The sequence below is a fragment of the Mizuhopecten yessoensis genome, unplaced genomic scaffold (assembly GCF_002113885.1).
Source record: "Mizuhopecten yessoensis strain PY_sf001 unplaced genomic scaffold, ASM211388v2 scaffold10135, whole genome shotgun sequence".
Lineage (NCBI taxonomy): Eukaryota > Metazoa > Mollusca > Bivalvia > Pectinida > Pectinidae > Mizuhopecten > Mizuhopecten yessoensis.
The window spans coordinates 442,346-463,541 of record NW_018408396.1 but is presented as its reverse complement, the minus strand read 5'-3'; the positions used below and the strand labels follow the sequence as shown (position 1 = coordinate 463,541).

The 21,196-nt window shown below is 35.3% G+C and overlaps 1 protein-coding gene across 3 annotated transcripts in view; it reads left to right on the top strand.

Moving 5' to 3' along the window:
• The window catches only part of LOC110459603 (homeobox protein SIX1-like), a 49,252-nt gene extending 32,658 nt beyond the window's left edge, over window positions 1-16,594 (top strand). Inside the window, exons 1-3 of one of the 3 annotated variants that reach the window (XM_021511947.1) lie at window positions 9,752-11,053; window positions 13,354-14,011; window positions 15,240-16,594. In XM_021511947.1, the coding sequence (XP_021367622.1) occupies window positions 10,996-11,053; window positions 13,354-14,011; window positions 15,240-15,561 (1,038 nt within the window). In that variant the 5' untranslated portion in view covers window positions 9,752-10,995 and the 3' untranslated portion in view covers window positions 15,562-16,594. Of the gene's footprint in view, window positions 1-9,751; window positions 11,054-13,353; window positions 14,012-15,218 lie in introns of those variants that run through there. The other 2 variants (XM_021511945.1, XM_021511948.1) reach the window with 2 other exon arrangements.
• Window positions 16,595-21,196: the final 4,602 nt, after the last annotated feature.

The following is a 21,196-nucleotide window of genomic DNA, read 5'->3' as shown; positions in this document are numbered from 1 at the left end:
ATCTGTCGTGGAAGCACCTTCATTCTCCCGAGACGAGTATTCCTTATCACGAACTGTAATGATAGACCCGAAGACGAAATCAGAAACAAACCTAATACGTCCTGGCGTATTCTACGTTGCACGATTGACAACCAAATTACCATAGCTCGTAATTACCTGCGCCTTTCCCTAATTTCGCATATTCAAATGATGAATGGGGATGGGGAGATTGTAGATTGGAGCGGTTAAGGAAGTTCTTCGCTACGTTTGATAGAGTAGCAATGCCCCATTACTCGCCATCGCTATCCTTCACTCCATCCTAATAGTCTCTATCGTTTTTGCGCTTGTATTACATGCACGGAGAACGCGTAAAATGCTAGCATATTTCACTAGTCCTTTTTGAACGCGTTTCGATAACAACTGTAAATTTGAACAAGATAACATGTGACAATGATTCAAATTTGGCTAATGAAGCATGAAACAAATGATCGAAGCAAACAATCGTAATGACGCAGAGCCAACACTGGAACAATGCCATCGATAGATCTGGCTGTTATCAAGGTTACGTTGGTTTCAATTGACACCTAGGTAGTTTGTTTGCTCTGTATCTCGTGTTCTATCCAAAATTGCACACGTTCAGTTGTAGCTGGGATGATATTTAAGTCAAACAGTTGTTATTGTTTTAATTTGAAATTTTATCATTTCTTATACAATCACTAGTAGTTTGTTTTCAGATTAAACTATTTTTTTAGTCATATTTTATCCAGTATTTTTCTGAAATTCTACATCATAATTACTTTTAGACAAATCTGTACTTATTTACCGATTTCTTTAACAAAACATCTTCAGTTTACATGCTATTAATATATAACTTCCGGAAATATGATTTCTGATAACCTGAATCTGTTTAAAATAAGATATACCTTATTATTGTTTCATTATTTGAAATTATGTCATTTCTTATACATCTACAAGAAATATGTTCCCTAATTAACCTATTTCGTTTACAGTCACACATATATCATCTTCTCTTTTATTGGAAGTTTAATCTGTACATAAACATGCACTACCCATTCAGTTCCTCGTTAAGCATACGTTTGAAGAAGTACTAACACAGTATTTCCTTATTCAACAATCATATTTACATATATATTTTTGTCATCCCAATTCAATGAATATTCAAGTGTAGTGTATGTGATGCACAATAATAAGTGTATCGCTTTGTATTGATTGAACTCGAGTAATGCTATCCTTTCAATTCAATTGTATAGCTGACTGAATAACAAGTACTGGTTGAACAGACACAGACAACAACAAAAAACACATTTTCGATCAATGTCTATTTATATACCTTGACAAGTATAAATTAAAAGTGAAACTAATTGTTCTTCAATCTATTTCAACTACTTTATTTTATAATTTGTTTCAACGATCAGAGGAAACACTTCACATGTTTTTCTGTTTCACTGGTTCAGTTTTTAACAACCACTTAATATGTTTCTGAAATGATAACAATTAATTGTTTGCACTTTAAGCATGTGTTTTATTGTTGATTTTTGCCTATGTGTTTATCCTACATCAGTGAGATTAAGTAGAAATGGCTTTGTATTATTGCACTCAAGCGTTAGCTTGGGTTTATGTGCCATCACGCTCTCGCATACTGGTGTGTAACAGAGGTCAAGGGATACAACTCCTTCACAATGTAGCTACAGCGCTGTATATTTTGTCTCGTGCCTGCTACACGACAGACATCAGGAATACATTGATCAGTCCTAATTCTGAGTTCATTCTTTTGAAGGTTCATTTCATTACTTTTGATACCGATCTATCGATTCTGTCAGCGAGGGAGCACGGGTGCGAAGATTAAGGATATATAATTTGTGTTGGATTCTCATTTAAAAAATTACTAACATTTCTTCCTTAAAAATGAAAACAGTATAAACAATTTCTTAAAGTTCATTTTTCTGTATATCTATAAAATCTTGCATATTTAATCGTTTCGAAATCACAAAACTCTGTATCCATATTTTTTAAGCTGAGGAAATGACATGCTTCGTGTACCATGTTATCAAACGCCATCTCTCTTATTGACATATAAAATGGTTTATATTTTATTATTTTGTAAACGTCGACCAGCTCATTAAAGTAGTTATGAAATATCATTTACAGGATAGTACATGTTTGCATTCGACTTTACACACACAACTGTCACCCTCAAGTAACTCCGAATAAAACAAAAACAAAACAAAAAAAAAACAGAAATATAAATCAATACACATAAATAGAACTGAATAGGTTTCAAGAATATGCCATAATAAATACTAAAATACACACATTTTCGATAATAATATTTTTTTGATATGTATATAAAATGAAAATTTATTTAATACAATTCCCGCGCAAGCGATACTAATTAACAAAAATAATAAAAGAAATATTGAAATCATGTATTAGCACTAAAGATCATTAAGATTATCTATAGTTTAAGTCCGTAAATATCATTCGAATATATATGTATATGATTATATTACTAGTAATTATTTTTGATTGAATGATACACTTTACTAAAGTGCTTAACTGTGATCACATAGACTGATTACATAGACACTGTATTAGCTTTTGTCTACACATATTTAAAATCTTCTTCATATCGACATTATTTTATTTGGCATATTTTGCTAAACTTTTATAGATTTTCAATGATACTGTAAAAGCATAACACAGTGGATATGTATAATATAATAACTATTGTCGCCTAAATATCCTAATGATACTTGGCCAGTCACAGGAACTGATAAGTTTGGGCCTGCAACATGCATAATCTACAAAAACATTCCCTTCTCTTTGTTGTGCATCTTCATATTGTGCTCAAATTATCATGTATTATAAAGATGCAATAAATGAGTGAGTTGAATAAATGTTTCCATGTTTAAGTTCTCTTCATTGATCACCAAACCGAGCAACATTCATTCACTGCTTTAATTCGTGCGCTATTCAATTGCTCTGGAACAGGTTTTTCTCAGAAGCCCATTTTTAGACTGGTTCTGTTATCCCATACGAGGGCATTGAAGAAACCGTGTTTGTTTGTACATATATTTCCGTACTTCATGTTGTTATTATCTATGATATTATCTACATGAAGTCTGAAAATCTGACAGCAAATTGTTCTGTGTTACCTTTATCTGCTAAGTATATATATTAATATTAAATTAACTTACAGACTTGCAGGAACAATATTACATGCATGCAACATATATAACAACGTAAACTGCAGCAAACCCCCCTCTCCTCAATTCTAGCCACTATTATATCGAATTGCAACCAACTAACTATAAGTTACACATCATTTAAAAGCAAAATATTAACAATTGAGTTTTTTGTCGAATATTTTTTAGTCGTTTATCGTAGCAAGTGAATCATTTCTCAGTTGTACATTGTAATTACACCTTAAAATGGTTCTTTCCCCTCAAAACAAAACACTGTTTCCATACTCGCTGTTATCTAGAGGTTTTAGTAACCCTCGCTGTTGCTAATTCAAGGTCATGTACACAAAATCTTAATTTAGAACACAGCGGTCTGAACTGTTTACTGGGGTTTAACAAATAGTTTAGGGTGTATGCTTATCTTACCGTATTCACTCATCACTGGTATTGTCCTAAAACATTTACTTCCTTATTCATTAACAATCTATGTCCCGATTTTACTGTTCAATTGTTATCATTTATCATTTAATGGGGCATGCTCTTGTTAACCGCGTCCCTACAATTACAGATGTAAAGTTGACATATTTCGTAAACAAAACTCACCTTAAAATGTAACATAACACAAACACACTACTATCAAATCTTCATGCAAAACATTTTATATGAACAACACATGTAAAATTAATATCAGTTTGAGATATATCAAAACAGTTTTATTTCATATATTATTATTTCATATATTACAACATTTTGCTGACTCGACTCACAAATGCTATATTTGTATTTACAAAAAAAAATCCAAAAGATAACTTTAATGCGTGTAACTGTGGGTCTACACAATTTACAGATATATTCGGTATCTGAGTTTTTGCAAATGATATTCCCTGATGGGATTGCCTATGTAGGTATAGCATTCGGCAAGTGATGAAAATTAATGTGTTCTGTAGGAGCTAAACGTAATCATGTAAACTTAACGATCTCGAGTTTCCTGTGATTGACGATCGTGTACATTAACGCGCGTGGTTTGCGTGTATTTACGAGGCACAGTTGGAAATGCAGGTGTGTGGAAGAAACGGAACCGAACCGCCGTAAATACAACACCGAACCCTCTGACGCATTTATACCCAGTGACATCGGGTGAGAAAATAAACGCAGGGACAAACATTCGAAGTCAGCCCTCGCCATTGCCTCGCGACACCGTCGTTGTTTTAATGAGTTGGGATGACGGTATCGGCTTACAGTAACGATCCCTCGACGAAGCGCCTGGGTCTCGGACACACACAGGGACAATAGCCGCTAGTATACCACCGTAATCTGATATGATCACGTGACATCGGTAGAAAATGGGTAGTCCTATGTAACAGTGTGGAGTTCCCGTGGGTTCTATTGTGTGTCCTAGATAAATGTAACTCCAGCGGTGTTCAACACTGACGTAGCGGAGTCAAGTAGCATTTCGTTACCTGTTTGTATCAATAATACATACATACGTGTCCCTGTTTGTATCAATAATACATACATACGTGTCCCTGTTTGTGTACTGTTAACAGAGGCTCTTTATCTTTTGCTCTTAAACTTTTATTACTTATTCTTTATTAACTGTCAAACTGTATGGAATGAGTCGGTATGTTGAAAATAGATAGCCAGTCTGTCCTTTGAAGAGTTTTTTCAACCTAGTTCAGTTAATTCTGATTTCTCATTAAAAATTAAAACTGTTCGTGTTTATAGGGGTTTAACAGTATCGAATGTTTTCAATGTATTTCAGAACAAAACAATGATCATGCACGGTCAATATGGCGTCAGCGTGATTGTACCGGGGAGATAACTCTAAATCAATTAAATGTCAACAACAAGAGTGAAATATATTTAGTATATAGTAATCCCCTATGCATGATCAAAGGAGAAAAGCATCTTCCACATGTTGGTATTTAAACAATAAAAATATATACCACTATATATCTAACGCCACCAGCAGCTAAATTTACCTACCTTAAATCATTTTCAACATTAGTTTCTTTCTGTTCCTATTTAGATTGGTTTACGGCCGACATCAATGTCATTGTGCCCTATTAAACCTCTAGCTTTTCGATCAAATGATTCATACATCTTGTATTTTTACATCGGCTGGATCAAAGGAAACCAAAAGTGAGTCTTTAACTGGCTATATCGGTGGAAATCGGAACATACGGCTCAGCGATATTGCGACAATTTCCGAGGTATAATTAATCTTTCGGTACGTGTGTTTATATTCACTAGTTTAGCTGACGGATACATGCTACTGTAGACTTAACGTCTGGATAAATCAATCAGCTCCGTGCCTCTTATTGACAGCAAACCTATTTCATTCTGTTTTATCCGGGAATTAATTTCTACCAAAATCGGCAGATACTGTTTATCCGACCTCTATGAGAGTACAAGACACAGCGTGAACAAGGCTGGTTCTTTTTCTCCTCACACGCGGGGAAACGTTTTAACAGAGTGTTTCCTATTTACCAAACGGTGCGTGATTTTGACAGACAGGGACAATCGATGGTGGATGTGATAGGCCAAATTACATATGCTGTTCACCATTAGTGGGTAGTCCTTGGTTCGCCACACAGGCAGAAAACGACCCCATCATATACACTCGTCATTTTTTGTGGTCGCTACTTATTTCACAAATAAACAGGAAATATTATATTCATATTACATATGGTCTTCACGTCAAACCAACTCTACAATTCACAACACGTGAACAAAAGTCGTATATTTCCTAAATTAAATGCTTCCATAGTAATCAATTCGATGTTTATATGTTTCGATTTCAATTTATTTAAGTATCATTCCTATTTAAAACCTGCAGAAACAAAAAACGAAAAATAGGAAGGGGAATAACTCCTTAAACAAATTCGACCTTTTGAAACATTTTTTTATTTTTTTGTACTTAAATAGTTTCATTAAAAAACGGTAAAATGTTATGACGTAAAAAAGAATTCTAGATTCTCATAAAGTTAATAGCATTCACGAATCTCTAGATGGTTACGATCTAAAAGTTATGAAAATTACGTACGTTATGCGAAACAAATAAATCTACGGCTGTAACTGCCGTTATGACAGCTTCAAAAATTCCTGTGTGTGGCATAAAAAATCCAATTCATAAAGCAGTAAGTCACGTTGATAATCATACACGATGTAGCCTATAGCTATATAGCGGGCGGTACAAGGACTAGCAACACTAATAACCCGATGTGAAAAGCGGAGTTCCGTGGAATATCTGCGTCAACGAGAGACGGGCATTCGGGGTGGTCTGGGCCACATAACGACAAAAACTAGAGGCGACCTACCGCAAAGGCTTAAAAACAGAGGTGATCGCAGCAAGACGCTCATTCCGTGTGTTTTTTATTCATCAACTTTGTAGGCACATAGAGGGTACAGGCCTAACCGTCTGTCGTTATCAATTGCGCTATAACGAATGACTTGGGGAGCAGGCTGATCTCTCAATAATGAGGTTTTAATGTGATAGATATAATGATAGATTATCGAATCATATTTCAAAGAATCTCTTGAAATGTTAATTCGGTTTAGACATGATCTTGAAATATTGCGGGTGAAAAATGATTTATTTCCTTAGCCTTCAGATTGTAAATTCAGACATATTTACAGGGACATCCGAGGATAGGATAATTCATAAATTGAAGGCGTGGCATCGCTAGGAAAGTTAAGTCTCCGTTAATTCTCACAATATGTCTAAACGGATGGCGGTTATCGTACCCCATCTAATGGCCATATCCTTTTAGCTTTTTCTCTTACCCGAGCGATTACTGCTGGGGTTTCCATCGTTGCGTTCAATTCCAGTATATATGCATAATGATAATTTGACATGAACTTTTTGTCATAGACATGTTGATTTGGTTTATTGAGAAATCATATTTAAAAGCAGAAAGCCAGTTACAAGCATCAACATTGCAATGCTGTGCAAGCATGATTCGCATATCACATATCTAATGAAACATCCCTAAAAAATACATCTTACCAGTTTTCATCTCTCGTGTTCGGCAAACGTTTCTCTTATATGATACTATTCAGCCCTAGTGTGTGAGTAGGAGCGCAAACACGTACATATCTTTGTAGTTTCTGGTAATGTTCAAGATCGAGCTTGTCGACTTTCTCTCCCATGTCTTCGGGTACATGAATTGATTTAATGTGCCCCTGCATTTCCTTCTAACACTCACCTCGTAAACAGTTTAACTCGAGGAAAAAACAGTAAAACTAGGATCGTTTATAAGACATTAATCCCGCTGTGAGAGAAAGTAAAGATGCTTGATGAAATCTCCCCATATTAAACAAGAGACCACCATAATTGATTTAAACCTACGGACATATAATCATACGAAATCATATGCAAGGCATGTTTTAATGTTTTCAGAGGAACATTAGATGTTTTATTAAGACAGAACAGTTTGTACTTTTGATTGTGTCACTGTAAGATGTACCCATTGTAATGGCGTAAACAATATAAAATATACTCTGGAAATCTTTTCTTTGTAATATTTTTTTAATATGTGAAATTTATTAGTTTGCCCTTAGAAAGCGAAAATAAAGAATACAACGTTTAAAATTCTTTGAAACTGGTGACACTTTTCCTCTGTCTCTTAATAACTCTTCGATGACTCAGTACGGACATTGACACCGCTTTAGCCTTTTATTACGTTTTGTGTTGTTAAATATATCTACATTTAAATAATATTTTATGCATACTATATTCAAAATTTTGTTTAAAGATTTACATTTTTAAACGTTCTAATGTTCCACGGCAATAAAAGCGTAGCTTATAAAATAATGTTGGCTCATTGTCCTATTGCGATAAAAAAGTAGGCTTTCATTAAATAGTGCATCTCGGGTAGAGAAAGAACGTTTAAAGCATATTGTTGTTCTTTTATAGGTAAGCGACTTGCACTTTCAGAACTGTTATAGCTGAAAACAGATGTGAGCTAGGATTATGTCTTAAAGACGTTGTCCAATTATTGTATTACTGGATGTAATGTTGTCGTGAAACCGACAATTCATCCACGCCATCGTAGACTTACATACACACTATAGGACCGTGGCTATCACGTGTGGGAGCCTGGGCATTCTTCTGCTGTAGTTGCACTCACACGTGCAAAGATGTGACGTATAGTGCATGCCTCAAATAGCACCACGTGTCACGGAGTGCTTAAACATGATGACGTCACAGGGGTGTACTGACCTATAAATTTTAATCCGAGAGTTGTGAAAGTTTCCTATAAGAGAAATGACTTTGTAACTTTTACACACGTACATGTGTAGTTTTCATTTTATGTTGTAAATTGCACGGCACACGTGTAGATTGTTTCCAATAATGTATTTTATTTGCAAACTCGGTCCTGTTTCTGCAGCAATATAATTCCTTAAAGCTGTTTATGAGAACGAGTGTCTATTTAAGACAGCTTGTCGTTATAAATCTGTAATAGACGCCTGCTGTTATTTGTATTTAATTGATACGGACGTGTATATTTCACTACGCAAGATCTATAGAACAACTACTTCCGGGTTTTAGATCCATCATGTTATTTAAATAACTTGACTTCTTGGCAAGTAATTAAGAAGTCATATACATGTGTTCGTTTAAATGGAGGTTTAATTTATTTCATTTACAAAATATATATTTAATAAATATATTAACGAGAAACCCGATACTGGTATTCGTTTAAGTGTAGGTTTCATTTATTTTATTTACAAAATTTACATTTAATAAATATATTAACGAGAAACCCGATACCCGTGTCCGATTAATGATTTCATTTATTTTATTTACCGAATTTATAATGAATGAATACGATAACAAGAAACCCAATCTTAGTGCTCATTCAGATAATGTGTTTTCATTTATCTGCAATATAACGAAGAAGACATATTTAAATACCGGCTTTGACTAACTTGTTGTGTAGAAAAGTGCTGAGTGTATAACTGGAAAAAATACTACTTTTTATAAAACAACGTAACCGGTCCCTGTGTCATTCTGTCACAGATTAAATATGATGGGGTAGGTGTATACTTCAGAAATGCGACGGAAAGCCTCTATTCAACGAGAGATTAAGGGGATACGTTCAGTCTAACTTTAAATTTCTAAAAACAAGGTTGAAATGTTTCTTTAACAAACCAAAAGATATGAAAAAAATATCAATCTTGCAACAGACAGGTATAATATACATTAGTGTTCAAAACGTGTGACAAATGCTATATAACTCAGGCAAAAACGGAATCCAGAAAAGATAATTGGAGATGGCTACACAGAGCGTGTTGCTTTAAACTTAATCGGCAGAGATCAAAAGAAGATACTCCTTCAAATTTAAATTGATTTGTAGATTTGATCGTCACGTGACCTTTTCTATAACTCAGCTTATGTTATGGTAGATACAAAGCTGCACCTACATACTCAGGTGCCAGGTAGATGTACATAAAACTGCATCCCCACTACACTCATACATACTCAGGTGCCAGGTAGATGTATGTATCAAGTACACACAGAACTGCATCCCCACCCACATGTACGCCTAGTGCCAGGTAGATACAACCACGTTATCAGTGACAAAGCTATTTATCCTCCGGATCGCCCACAAACCATCGAACACAGTCGACAATAGAAGATGGTGTGGTACTAGGGGTTACTTGGAGTATATACGAGACGTACATATTTGTGTTCCAAGAAAACTAACGAGTCGTGTTTTTGAGTTGTATCGTGTGTATTTAATCATGGAGAATAGTTGTGGATGTCTACTAGGGCCAGCTGAGTACCATATCAGCTTACCGAGTGTCAGGTTACATTTTATTAGCTGAAACATATGCCGGCAACATCTGATCCTAATTCGACGTACCGGTCTGTGTAGACATGTACATACATAAAGCAGGCTGGGGATGGGTAGGGACAACATCGGTTACATGGATGTAAACTAATCTGTTTAAAAAAAAACATGGAAAATTAAATTTGTAAAGAAAAATAGGAAAATTTTCGAAATATGATAGGCTTGTTTAAAGATTAATGAAAATGTAATTTGATATGTATGGGTATTGTTGCGAGTTATTTTTTTATGGGTTTGAATATGCTTACTATTGAACAGGTCCCGTTAACAAATGGTACACAGTGCATCGACAAGTGATGCATGTAACATTTATAGTTCAAAACAGGAACAAAAGCTTGAAATCGATTGCTAAAGCAATTCATACGTAAATACAGAGGAACTTATCCGCATCACTTAACATAGCATGATAGTTACCGAACAAACTCGGGACTGCCGACATTAGAAGTTCCCTCCGTTGACATTTGTCCCATGTGTGTTTATGGAGCAGTCGATTACGTAAGCTAATAAACAATCTATTAATCTCGTGACAGACCACCCTACTAAGCCGGAGGGCATTGGTCAACCGTGGTCACTCTGGGTCCCTTCGACCCCCGGAGGTTGACAGGCAAATTAGGTGGCATCCCCCGCTGGGAGGGGGCATTCAAACACGGCCCTGCTTGACAGTAGGTACAGATGTTTCCGGGATATTTCCTAGGGCTCACAGCACATGGTAGACTTAGGGATGTTGTTGCTATCCCGATATCTCTGAAAATTCCATCAATGTCCATTTCATCTGGAGCAAGCGAACGTGTACACACACACACACACATGTACACACGGGAGACTGGTACAGATCCTAGCGGTCTAAGGGCTATATAGCATACACGCATTTGTTCTGCTACAAGCTACATATATATGTTTACTGCGAGAAAACAATTCTATCGACGAACTACAAAATAGGAACCTTGGATTTTACCATGTCATTGTCTGATGATGAAGATTTCCCCCTCGAATGGGATTTTACCGACGTGAAAGGTAATGATTTGAGTGATAGACCCGGATAATTTACTGTGTCAACCTCATAATTATAGAACGATAATAATTAATGTCAACATTATTCTCAAGTATATAAAATCGCCACTGAGTTAATATTTTAAAGTGAAAAATACCTATTTAGACTTCATTAAACAAATCAAATATTTAAAAAAACGAAATTATAGCCGACACGCATAAATATTTGATTTTTACAAATGTATTTGTAATATAATACCCCTGATCCCTTGTAAAGGAGAATATTATCCTGAACAAACATCAAATGAACGGATCCTTACGGAACAGATTACACGTATTTATGAATTTTGCTGTTTACTTTGCTGTGTCGAAGGTTAGCGTAAATGTGCTTGAATACCCCGTTATGTTTACTGGGTTCCGAGAGGTAATATTGACCGTGTAATTTACTAAGGTGGCACACTAAACGAGCTAATTATAGATAATGTTGACTTAAATCGTGTCTTCGGAGGCGAGAAGACCTTCTGGTTGGGCCGGGACAGATCCCGTATACTGTGGCCGTGTATTGTCATATTCCGGTCTTGTGAGGTGGATTTGTTGTCAATCGACGTCTGTGTTATTTGTCAACAATTTACTGGTATGTACAGAGTGTCTACCTGGAGTTGATGAAATATACAATATACATATGTTTCAATCATAACTTGGACATGTGTGTGTAAATAATTTATTTAAATGTTGTTTATTATAACAGTCAGGGTTTTATTTTATTTTCTAAATTATTACAAATGGTGGCTTTGTTTAGAATATTTTGTATTGTTTACCTCTGAAGTAAGATAAAATCGTTTCTAAATAATATAAACTATGCTTAAAACTGATATAACTATTTTACTTTTACTCGCTCATAGTATTCAGTTTGAAATATGTGATTGTCATATTGTAAATATTGTACTGTTCTGTAGCAAAATTAAAAATATATTTAGTATTTAAAATGGATTTATAAAGCTGTATGATAAACTAGTTAACCTGTTGCATAGTTCATAATTAATGAATTCTGTACAAGTCCCGTTGCGAATTATTATTTTAAAATATGCTGTGAAATGTAAATAAATATAAAAAAATTACTTGAAGTCAACAAATGCCTAGATACGCTATATAGAATTATTATTTATTAATATTACAGAATGTTTTGTTTTTATTTCAGTTATCATATAGCTACTATTATAAACGTTTTACTTACACTGGTAAAATAATATAAATATAGGGTATATTTTTTAAGAGAATTACAGACGGGTAAAAATACCTGAGAAATTTCATATTCTTTCATAAATTTAACAGACAGATTTAATTTACTGTGAACAAAAGTTTTCAGTAACTGTGTGAGAGGCTATGTACTCCCCTATTCAATAGTCTGCTGGGAGTCGCTTTTGTCTGTCGCGGGCATCTGTCAGTGTGTTCGATTCCCCGGTGTCGTCGCACCGATCCTCAATACATTCAGTCAACTCCAAATATTGTCTGTGTAAACATGTCACTTCCAATTACAATAATACGCTTCCGTTCTTTCTGCATTAGTCTTTTATCAACAACTCCATATAGCTATACACATTGTGTCTCTTATAAGACACACGTACCGTTTATCATCATTTTTAACCCAACATTTTCTACTCAAACACTTTAAAAAATATATTATTAAATGAGGTGGATTTTTTTTTATGTTTAAGAGTTTTGTATGCTAGTGTAAATTGTAATTGTATGTGTGTACACTTGTGACGGTGGTGTGACCGATATTTTAGCCTGGGGAATGGTTGTATAGGCATACACGGGAGCGACCATGTGCCTAATTTCGGGACGAAATGGCTATTGTAGTTTTAGCCGGAATATATACTGATAGAGGAGAGTGGAGAAATACAATGAACTAAAATAGCGATAATTTAACCATTGTTCGTGAAACTTACACACCCGATTTCCTCCTCGACCAGTTCGTCTGCCATTTCATCTGTGTGTACATTTTTTAGTAAATTGATCAACGTAGTATAAATACGTGCCATTAAATCAAAAAACCCGTGGTTGAATCGTTCCAAGTCGTTTTGAGACTGATGCCCGCCCCCTCTCGTATCGGGTTCCATGATTGACACGGTTGCCTTGGAGATCAATTTTCTCAGGCATCGTGTGAATAACGATATACCGAGTAGGTCGACCAACCAACCAATGAACGAGGCCCATTCACCCATTAACGAACACTCGTACAGTATAGTATGGGTCTAGATCGGGAACAGACAGACAGATTCAATATCACAACACACTGAAATTGTTGTTTTCTCTTTTAACAGTACACTTTAGACCTGGAAACGGAGCAGCCGTCGGACCCTACGCGGACCTTCCGATGTTACATGAGCCAGCTCCGTCTTCCGGAGTCGGATCCCCGTCTCCGGCCATGCTTCCGTCCTTCGGGTTTACTCAGGAACAAGTAGCTTGCGTCTGTGAAGTTCTTCAACAAGGAGGGAATATTGACAGATTGGCTAGGTTTTTGTGGTCATTACCAGCTTGTGAACATCTACATAAAAATGAAAGTGTATTAAAAGCGAAAGCTGTGGTGGCTTTCCATAGAGGAAACTTTAAAGAACTTTACAAAATTCTCGAAATCAATAACTTTTCGCCCCACAATCATCCCAAACTTCAGGCGCTGTGGCTAAAGGCGCATTACATAGAGGCCGAGAAGCTTCGGGGTAGGCCTCTGGGAGCAGTGGGGAAGTACCGTGTGAGGAGGAAGTTCCCCCTCCCCAGGACTATTTGGGACGGAGAGGAGACGAGTTATTGTTTTAAAGAGAAATCAAGGAATGTACTTCGGGACTGGTATTCCCACAATCCTTACCCGTCCCCCCGGGAAAAGCGTGAGTTGGCCGAGGGTACAGGACTGACCACCACACAAGTCAGTAACTGGTTCAAGAACAGACGACAGAGGGACAGGGCGGCAGAAGTTAAGGATCGGTAAGACATGCAGATCCCCTGTTCCTTACTTTCATTTTTAACCCCACCCCTCCAACTCCCCCATCCACCCTACCAAATACCTCTCCCACTACTCTCCTCGTACACATTTTAATCACTGTTTTGAAACTATCAAACACTATTACTACCCCCCTTCCTCCGCCTTTCCGTTCAGCTCTGTGTCTCGGACACTATTACTTAAACCCCCTCCCCCACTCGTGCTCGTGGTTGTCAGTACAGCAAGCCGGGGAACCCAATGTTTCTTATGTTTCAAGATGGATGTCTTGTTTCAACATGGGTGCCCTATATACACTATTCCAGTATATATGTATTCCCCTACTGCCTCCCCACTCCCCATCCCTAGCCGACGAGATACGCTCCAACTTTCTATTTCTGGCTCGTAGGGTCGAGACTACCACCAGTATCAAATTACACAGCCGAGAACCCGATACCTGCTTATTTTCTTTAGCGCACAAAAGCGTTTGTATTTTACAGTACTAATGACATAACTGTGGAAGTAGGGTGGTAATTTGACTTGTAGTAACGCGATACGCCTGCCCCTCGTCATCATTTTGCCCCAAAGGGTCTAGGGAGGGACTAACTTAATTTTCCGACTGGAAATGACAGCATACTCGGTATTTTTTATATACACCCATTCGAGTTCCCCCTCTATGTCACCCGATATCGTTGTTGTCCAAATTAAGTTATTTCTTGGATAGTGAAGATTACACACTTTTTTTTTATAATTATCATTGTCGACTTCGAGTTGCCCAATTTCACTTTGTCTAAAGATAGTCAAAATGTTGTTGACAATATTTTATTATATGATTATTATAATGATAACATATTGTATTTTTGTTTACTTTAAACTGTTTACTTTTTTAACCTTTCTGCAAGCGCTTTTTATCTTTATTTTAATTTTTCGAATGTTTATTTATCTTTATAATAATAAAATTAAAATAGCATCAGAATTTATGTAACAGACCATTCTTTACTAATTTATCTTTATAATGTATTAGTATCAACAACAACCGAGGCATGACAAATAATGCATTGCTATCACTAACGATGTAGTTTATTTGTAATAAGCATTTTCTTTGTACAAAAAAGAGAGCATTTTATTATTTTAATTATTACTCATACGCTGCCATGAGTTTAACGCATTTTAGTTGCTTATATATACTCCAACTCCTGCCTATTTTATTTACAGAGACGGTTCCGTCTATTTCAGCGATCATTCGCAAGGGGGGCACCAACTCGGACAAGACGTCGGGTCGCCTCAAAGTGATACCACTAAAGATGATCTCAGTGACGATGCAATGTCTGTTCCACAACATATACAGGCCAAACTGGAACCCCAGGAGACGTCCAACTCACACACACATACCCATCCACATAGCTCGGTATATGCTGATCTTCAAAAAGCAATGCCTAGTGCCCATTTACACCCCAGCATGGCAAACAGCGGCCCTCCGCCCGGAAGTGGGGTGCTATCGGTCACAAACGGTTCAAACCAAGATGTCGGACTGTTGCATGATTATCAAACGCTATGAGAGTATTGTCAACATCTTTAACAACAAAGTACTAAAAAAACGTGTGAAAATTTATTCATGATATACTTGTCTGTGAATATTAGTGAGACCAAAGTTTACCATGACGTGGTACAAGTTCTAATGTGCCATAAGTAATAATCAAACCTATAGTATTGCGCATGCTCGGATATGGACCGGAAGTACTGCCAGAAATCAAAATGTCTGTTTCCGGGCAACATGGCGGCCATGCTGCTTGCCAACCTCATCTGACACTATGTTCGTTTCAGTATGGAGATTATACATGGATTTAGCAGAATTTAAATATCATATAACAGAGAGAGTGAAACGGAAGAAACTCATTTTTAATATGATATAGTAAATGTTGTCTGTGGAAGTGTTACGTGCTTGGTTGGATGTTCCCATGACCAAGACTGTGTGATGGAAATCTTAAGCTTTCCTTATTATTTTGTTCTGCAGGGCATGTGTATTGTTTCAAAATTCATTTTACAGAAAATCAAAATATATTAGAAATATCGTTCATTAATTTTAGAATTTAGATCAAGGGCACATGCAATTCTGCCATTAGGTTGACAATATTTTACTCATCATAACAAGGCAAGTTCAAAAGTCTACATTCTCTAAAATGTCATTAATACAGAAACAATTAACATTTTCATAATCATTACCGTTTGTTAATATATGAAAATGTTTTGAATGACTAATCCAAAGTACTTGTATAGCTACAAGAATTGTTTTGTAAAAGAAAATCTCATTTATATGATTATATATGTAGACATAGGAAGGTCATTAAAAATGTATTTTGCCCGAATGTTTTTCCCCTACATATATTGCTATTGAGAATTTTATTCTCAAACCAATTTTGTTTAACTATATGGGCTTGTCGTAATCCACCAAGTGGATGGCAAAAATATTTCATTCTAATGCAACTAATTTTCTGACAAAAACACCTGCTACCCAATATTAATAAATACAATCAAAGTATACGTTCTTGTTAGTTTCATTATTGAAGCATGTATTAAATTAAATAATATTGAAAAAAAAAATGAATTGTTTGTTTATTGATTCAGTCAGTTGTAACAGTAACACAAGACCGGGAATTTGTTGTTTCTTCAAATATTTTTCTTCCCGAATAAGTTTATATAAACTTTAATTTAAATCAATTATGTTTCAGGTATTTGAGTGTTCATAAGGTATTTTTCGTTAACAATATTCAGGCTGTGGTGGTCATTGGTCAAATATGTACTGGACACTTCTAGGTCAGTCTACGAAGCAGAGACGATTTTTTTCTGTTAATTAACAAACCATTACATAGGTTACATTACCTACCCCGCCAGCTTTTGAGAATATCTGTCCTGTATATACAGATTCATGCCGTTTTTTAAAAAGGTTTTTCATTATGTTGAAATGCTTAAGTAAATGAAATAATACATTAACATATGAGTATAAATTAAATGCAAATTTTAAATCGATTTAAATATTGAATTTCACATCCAACTTAAAAAAACGGGAGGGTTTATGCATTGGGATGCCCTGTGAAAGAAAAAAGATTTGTTGTGATGTAAATTTGGTATGCTATTCGGAGCTATGAATCAATATTTTTATAGATAAAAAGTCAGATTTAACCTACTAAATATTCTAGCTGTAGTGTGAGTACATCTGTACCGAGGTACAGTCAGATCTCGTAACCTGATACATACCACACTGTACTCTGGTGATTAATATGGAGTAAATAATGCACTGTTTTAGTGCCCGCTTGAAAGTTAATTATATGATAAGGGGTATCTATAAAAATATGTTAATTACGTGCTTATGTGTATCTACGTTCACTGTTAGGTATGTGTGTATGTTATTGCCAAAATAACGCCGACAAATCAGTGTAGAAAGGAATTTATGAACTTTAGACTCTTATTGATTTCGATCGAGTTCGCAAATTAATGTAGACTGATTTTTTTATAAAATATTTTTAACGTGATCTGCCAAAAACAACTTATCAATATTAATGATCCACTTAATAACTGGAATACATCTTCAATTTGGAGAGTTTTATTTAAATGGGATAACTCGTCTAATTTATATACAGGTAGAGCAGACTGATCCGTTGTCTGAGCACATTTACTGTAAAATTCAGGTATAGGTTTCCATGTGTGAAATTGGCCCTCATACCAAGGTAAAACCGAGTAAATGGTGGGGTAACTAGGGGGAATCGGTACTGATGTCAACAATGAAATGTCAAACACATTTTAACTTTTTTCCTTCTTTATAAACACCAAAACGAAATATAGTTGAATTTTATAAATTTTGGGGCGTTTTCAACTAAGTTCATAAAACATTTTGATTTGTCCTTTGCTGACTGTTGCTCCAAACATTTCCCCATTTAGAACCTCATTTTGGATTTCTGAGTTTTACTTCACCGTCCCAACTTCCCTTTAGCACGATATATATATTGAGTAAAGGTTGGTCAGCTAAGTGTAAATAATCAAAAATTACAACCATCCCGACATGGTCGTTTACCAGGTGACGAGTGGGACCCTCCACGCAGATATTTCTCAATCACAACAAAATAAATGACTGTTTTTCTCTGAGAAAATCAGCGATTTCTCTATTAGGGACCAGAGTCTTCACCGTCAATTACTTAACTAGACAGAGGGCATTAGCTCAGCATTAGCGCTAATTTCCGATGCTGTCGCATTTGTCAGCCACGTTCCCAAAGGCATCTGGCTGAGCAATGTAAATAAATTGACAGTCCCTCCGACGATTTAGCCGGCAACTATTTCACGTTTCGAGCGTATAAACCTTAAATAACCTGACAATTATTCCGAGACGTTGTCCCAATCACTTCTGTCACATGTCGAGAAGGCGTAGTTCTCCATGGCGCTTACAACATTGGAAAGATTCCCGCTTGTCGCTTATGGCATATTTTTTGGTTTTCGAAGGTGTTACATTGTTCCTTCTAATTGGGTCCATTGTCAGTTTCTTGGATATTCTTTAAACTATTAATCATGTTTCACCAGTTCTTTGACATATTCTATACTTCTTGGTGAATAATTGATATGAAGAGACAATTATTGTTAATTTTATTAAAATTGAGAATAATTTTAACACATGTTATTACTTGAAGTTTATATATAAAAATACATCTGATTTAAAGTCTGATTGATATGGGAATTTTGCATGTATTTTCCAAATATTTCTGAGACCATTTTTCATAAAACAATATAAATCATGAAATGACATAATTTAGTTTAAGGTATATATCTAAAGAGGAGAAAACGCTAGGGAAGTCGAAAAAACTATTGTCTTTTATTTTTTATATATATATATATATATATCTTGGCGAGGTTCTTATTCTTCTCTCTCAAAGCATTGACGTACAGAAAACAACGTACTAAATGAACGCAGATTGTGATACAAGATAACAAACTGATTGTCGGCTTAATGTAGGTGTCGCCCACAAAATGGTACTGAAATGCATTCGTGACATTGTATCGTAATTAAAACAATTTGGGCAGTGTCGATGTTGATAAGAACAGGATATGTTATGAATATACATTACTAATATCAATGTTTCTATAAATAGCTCCGCGTGTGGCACAGCTTTGTACAATGACGAAGTCAAATAACAAAGACAAAAATTCCAGGTCGATGAATAATACGATACACCAGGTGACATATTGATTTCAAAACAAAACAAAAGACAACAAGTTTAGTCTAGCCGCTCTTAAACCTCGAGTTTTCTCCTTAAATGTTGGATAGTGATATGCACTAAATGGTAGACTATGTTTATCGTTGAGAGACTAAACCCGGGGTTTGTGTTTCGTACTTATCTGTATACATGTTATATTCACGTCTCTCTGTACACACATACGTTCACTGGAACATTATCCCGTACTGGCGACACACCGTTAGCTGACTGGCTGATGTCCAGGCCAGACTTCGTTAACTTAATTACTTGTTAGTCATATTTCCAAATAGATTTGTTTTGTCCGAAGGTGTTTCCAAAGTATAGATTTTTTTGTAAATACTAATAATTTTGATCTGTTCATGCCGTCAGAAATTAACGCTAACTTTATATATTTCTGCAGCAACTTTTATTTCCTAAACATAATTTAGAATTAACTTTCAGTTTTGGTTTTCATTAAATAGTCATATTAACTTTTATGTTTACGCAGTTTTAGAAATTAACAAACTAAATGATTTAAAAGATACTTCGAAGTGTTCATATGATAATAATTTGAACCAAGTGGGTATCACGTACGTATGAAATCAGTAGAATTAAATTTCCATACAGTCCTCGTCGACAATTATATTGCACATGCTGTTTATTCAGATAAGACATGGCAGTGCCTTGTTACTGTTTCGGTTAAATACAAAAATTAAAAAAAAATCTATTTTATGAAATAAAACATTTCTCCTCGTGTTAATCCTGAATGTATAGCAAGTCTGGATTTTTTGAAATATTGAAATTTGAAATTCTTGAAATCGTTGCTCTGTTAAAGTAATTTGGATGATTTAATTGTAAATCGTCTTTCAGCTAACGACATTACACATTATAAGTCATTATTTACTTAATGTGCTTGACTGATGTACAACCAAAGCCATATCAACTAATCATTAGGTGGAGACTTATTTCTATCTACAACTCAATCTAATTTTTACCTCAAACAACGTTTTCGTAAAAGTCAGTGTTATGAATCCTACGCTGGTAAATTGGTTTATTATTTTAAGTACTGTAATTTTACGCTTGAGATATGCGTAGACACAGTGTGACATACTTAAATGTCCAATAATAAAACAAAAATCGCTATATTTGGATGAGTTTTCAAAACTTAACACTATCTCATAACAGTTAACATTGATGTTTTTGTCGTGTAATATAGAGTTATCTTCTCCTGTCATTATATTTGTTGTCCCATTACATGTACTCGTCTTCATTCCATGTTGCTATTAGAGTTATCTCCTCCGGATATTAAAGATAAATATTTTCGTATGACTTTAAATACAAAACTGTTCTATCAATATTGAAATATCAAGATTCATATATGATGCTTAATATCAATCAATCATTTACACAAATACATAATATTTTTAAGTACAGTGTTTTAAGAAGGGGCAGATAACTGTAGACAATCTGGAATGTCAGCGACACGAGGAAATATTGCTGGAAACAGACGACGTGAAGCACATTGTCTATCAAGTTATATCCTGCTCTATACTCATAGCAAGCATGACAAGAATTTCACTTCCTCAAACATTAAATATCAACATTATGTGATCGTACCTCGATAAGGACCAATCTTGTGTTTATGTGGTATTTTGCGATTCACAACGTTTACCAACTAGTCTACACAATTGCAATGTGATTATGGAGTCAAAAGTTCATGCTAAAATGATGTCATGAATATTTAAACAACAGACGAAATCGCTCTTTTACCGAAATATAATGTCCCGCTTGTCATTTCTACCGCATTGGCCAACACTGATAAATCTAGAGATAGTGCTTAAATATGGAATGTAGCTGGCTTTATATCAAAAGCTCTGACGGAGGTTCTTATGTCAAACCTGACGAGGCCACCTCTGTTATACAATTTGATATAGCCCTCTGACTCTATCGCGCTTTCATCAAATTACAATTTAC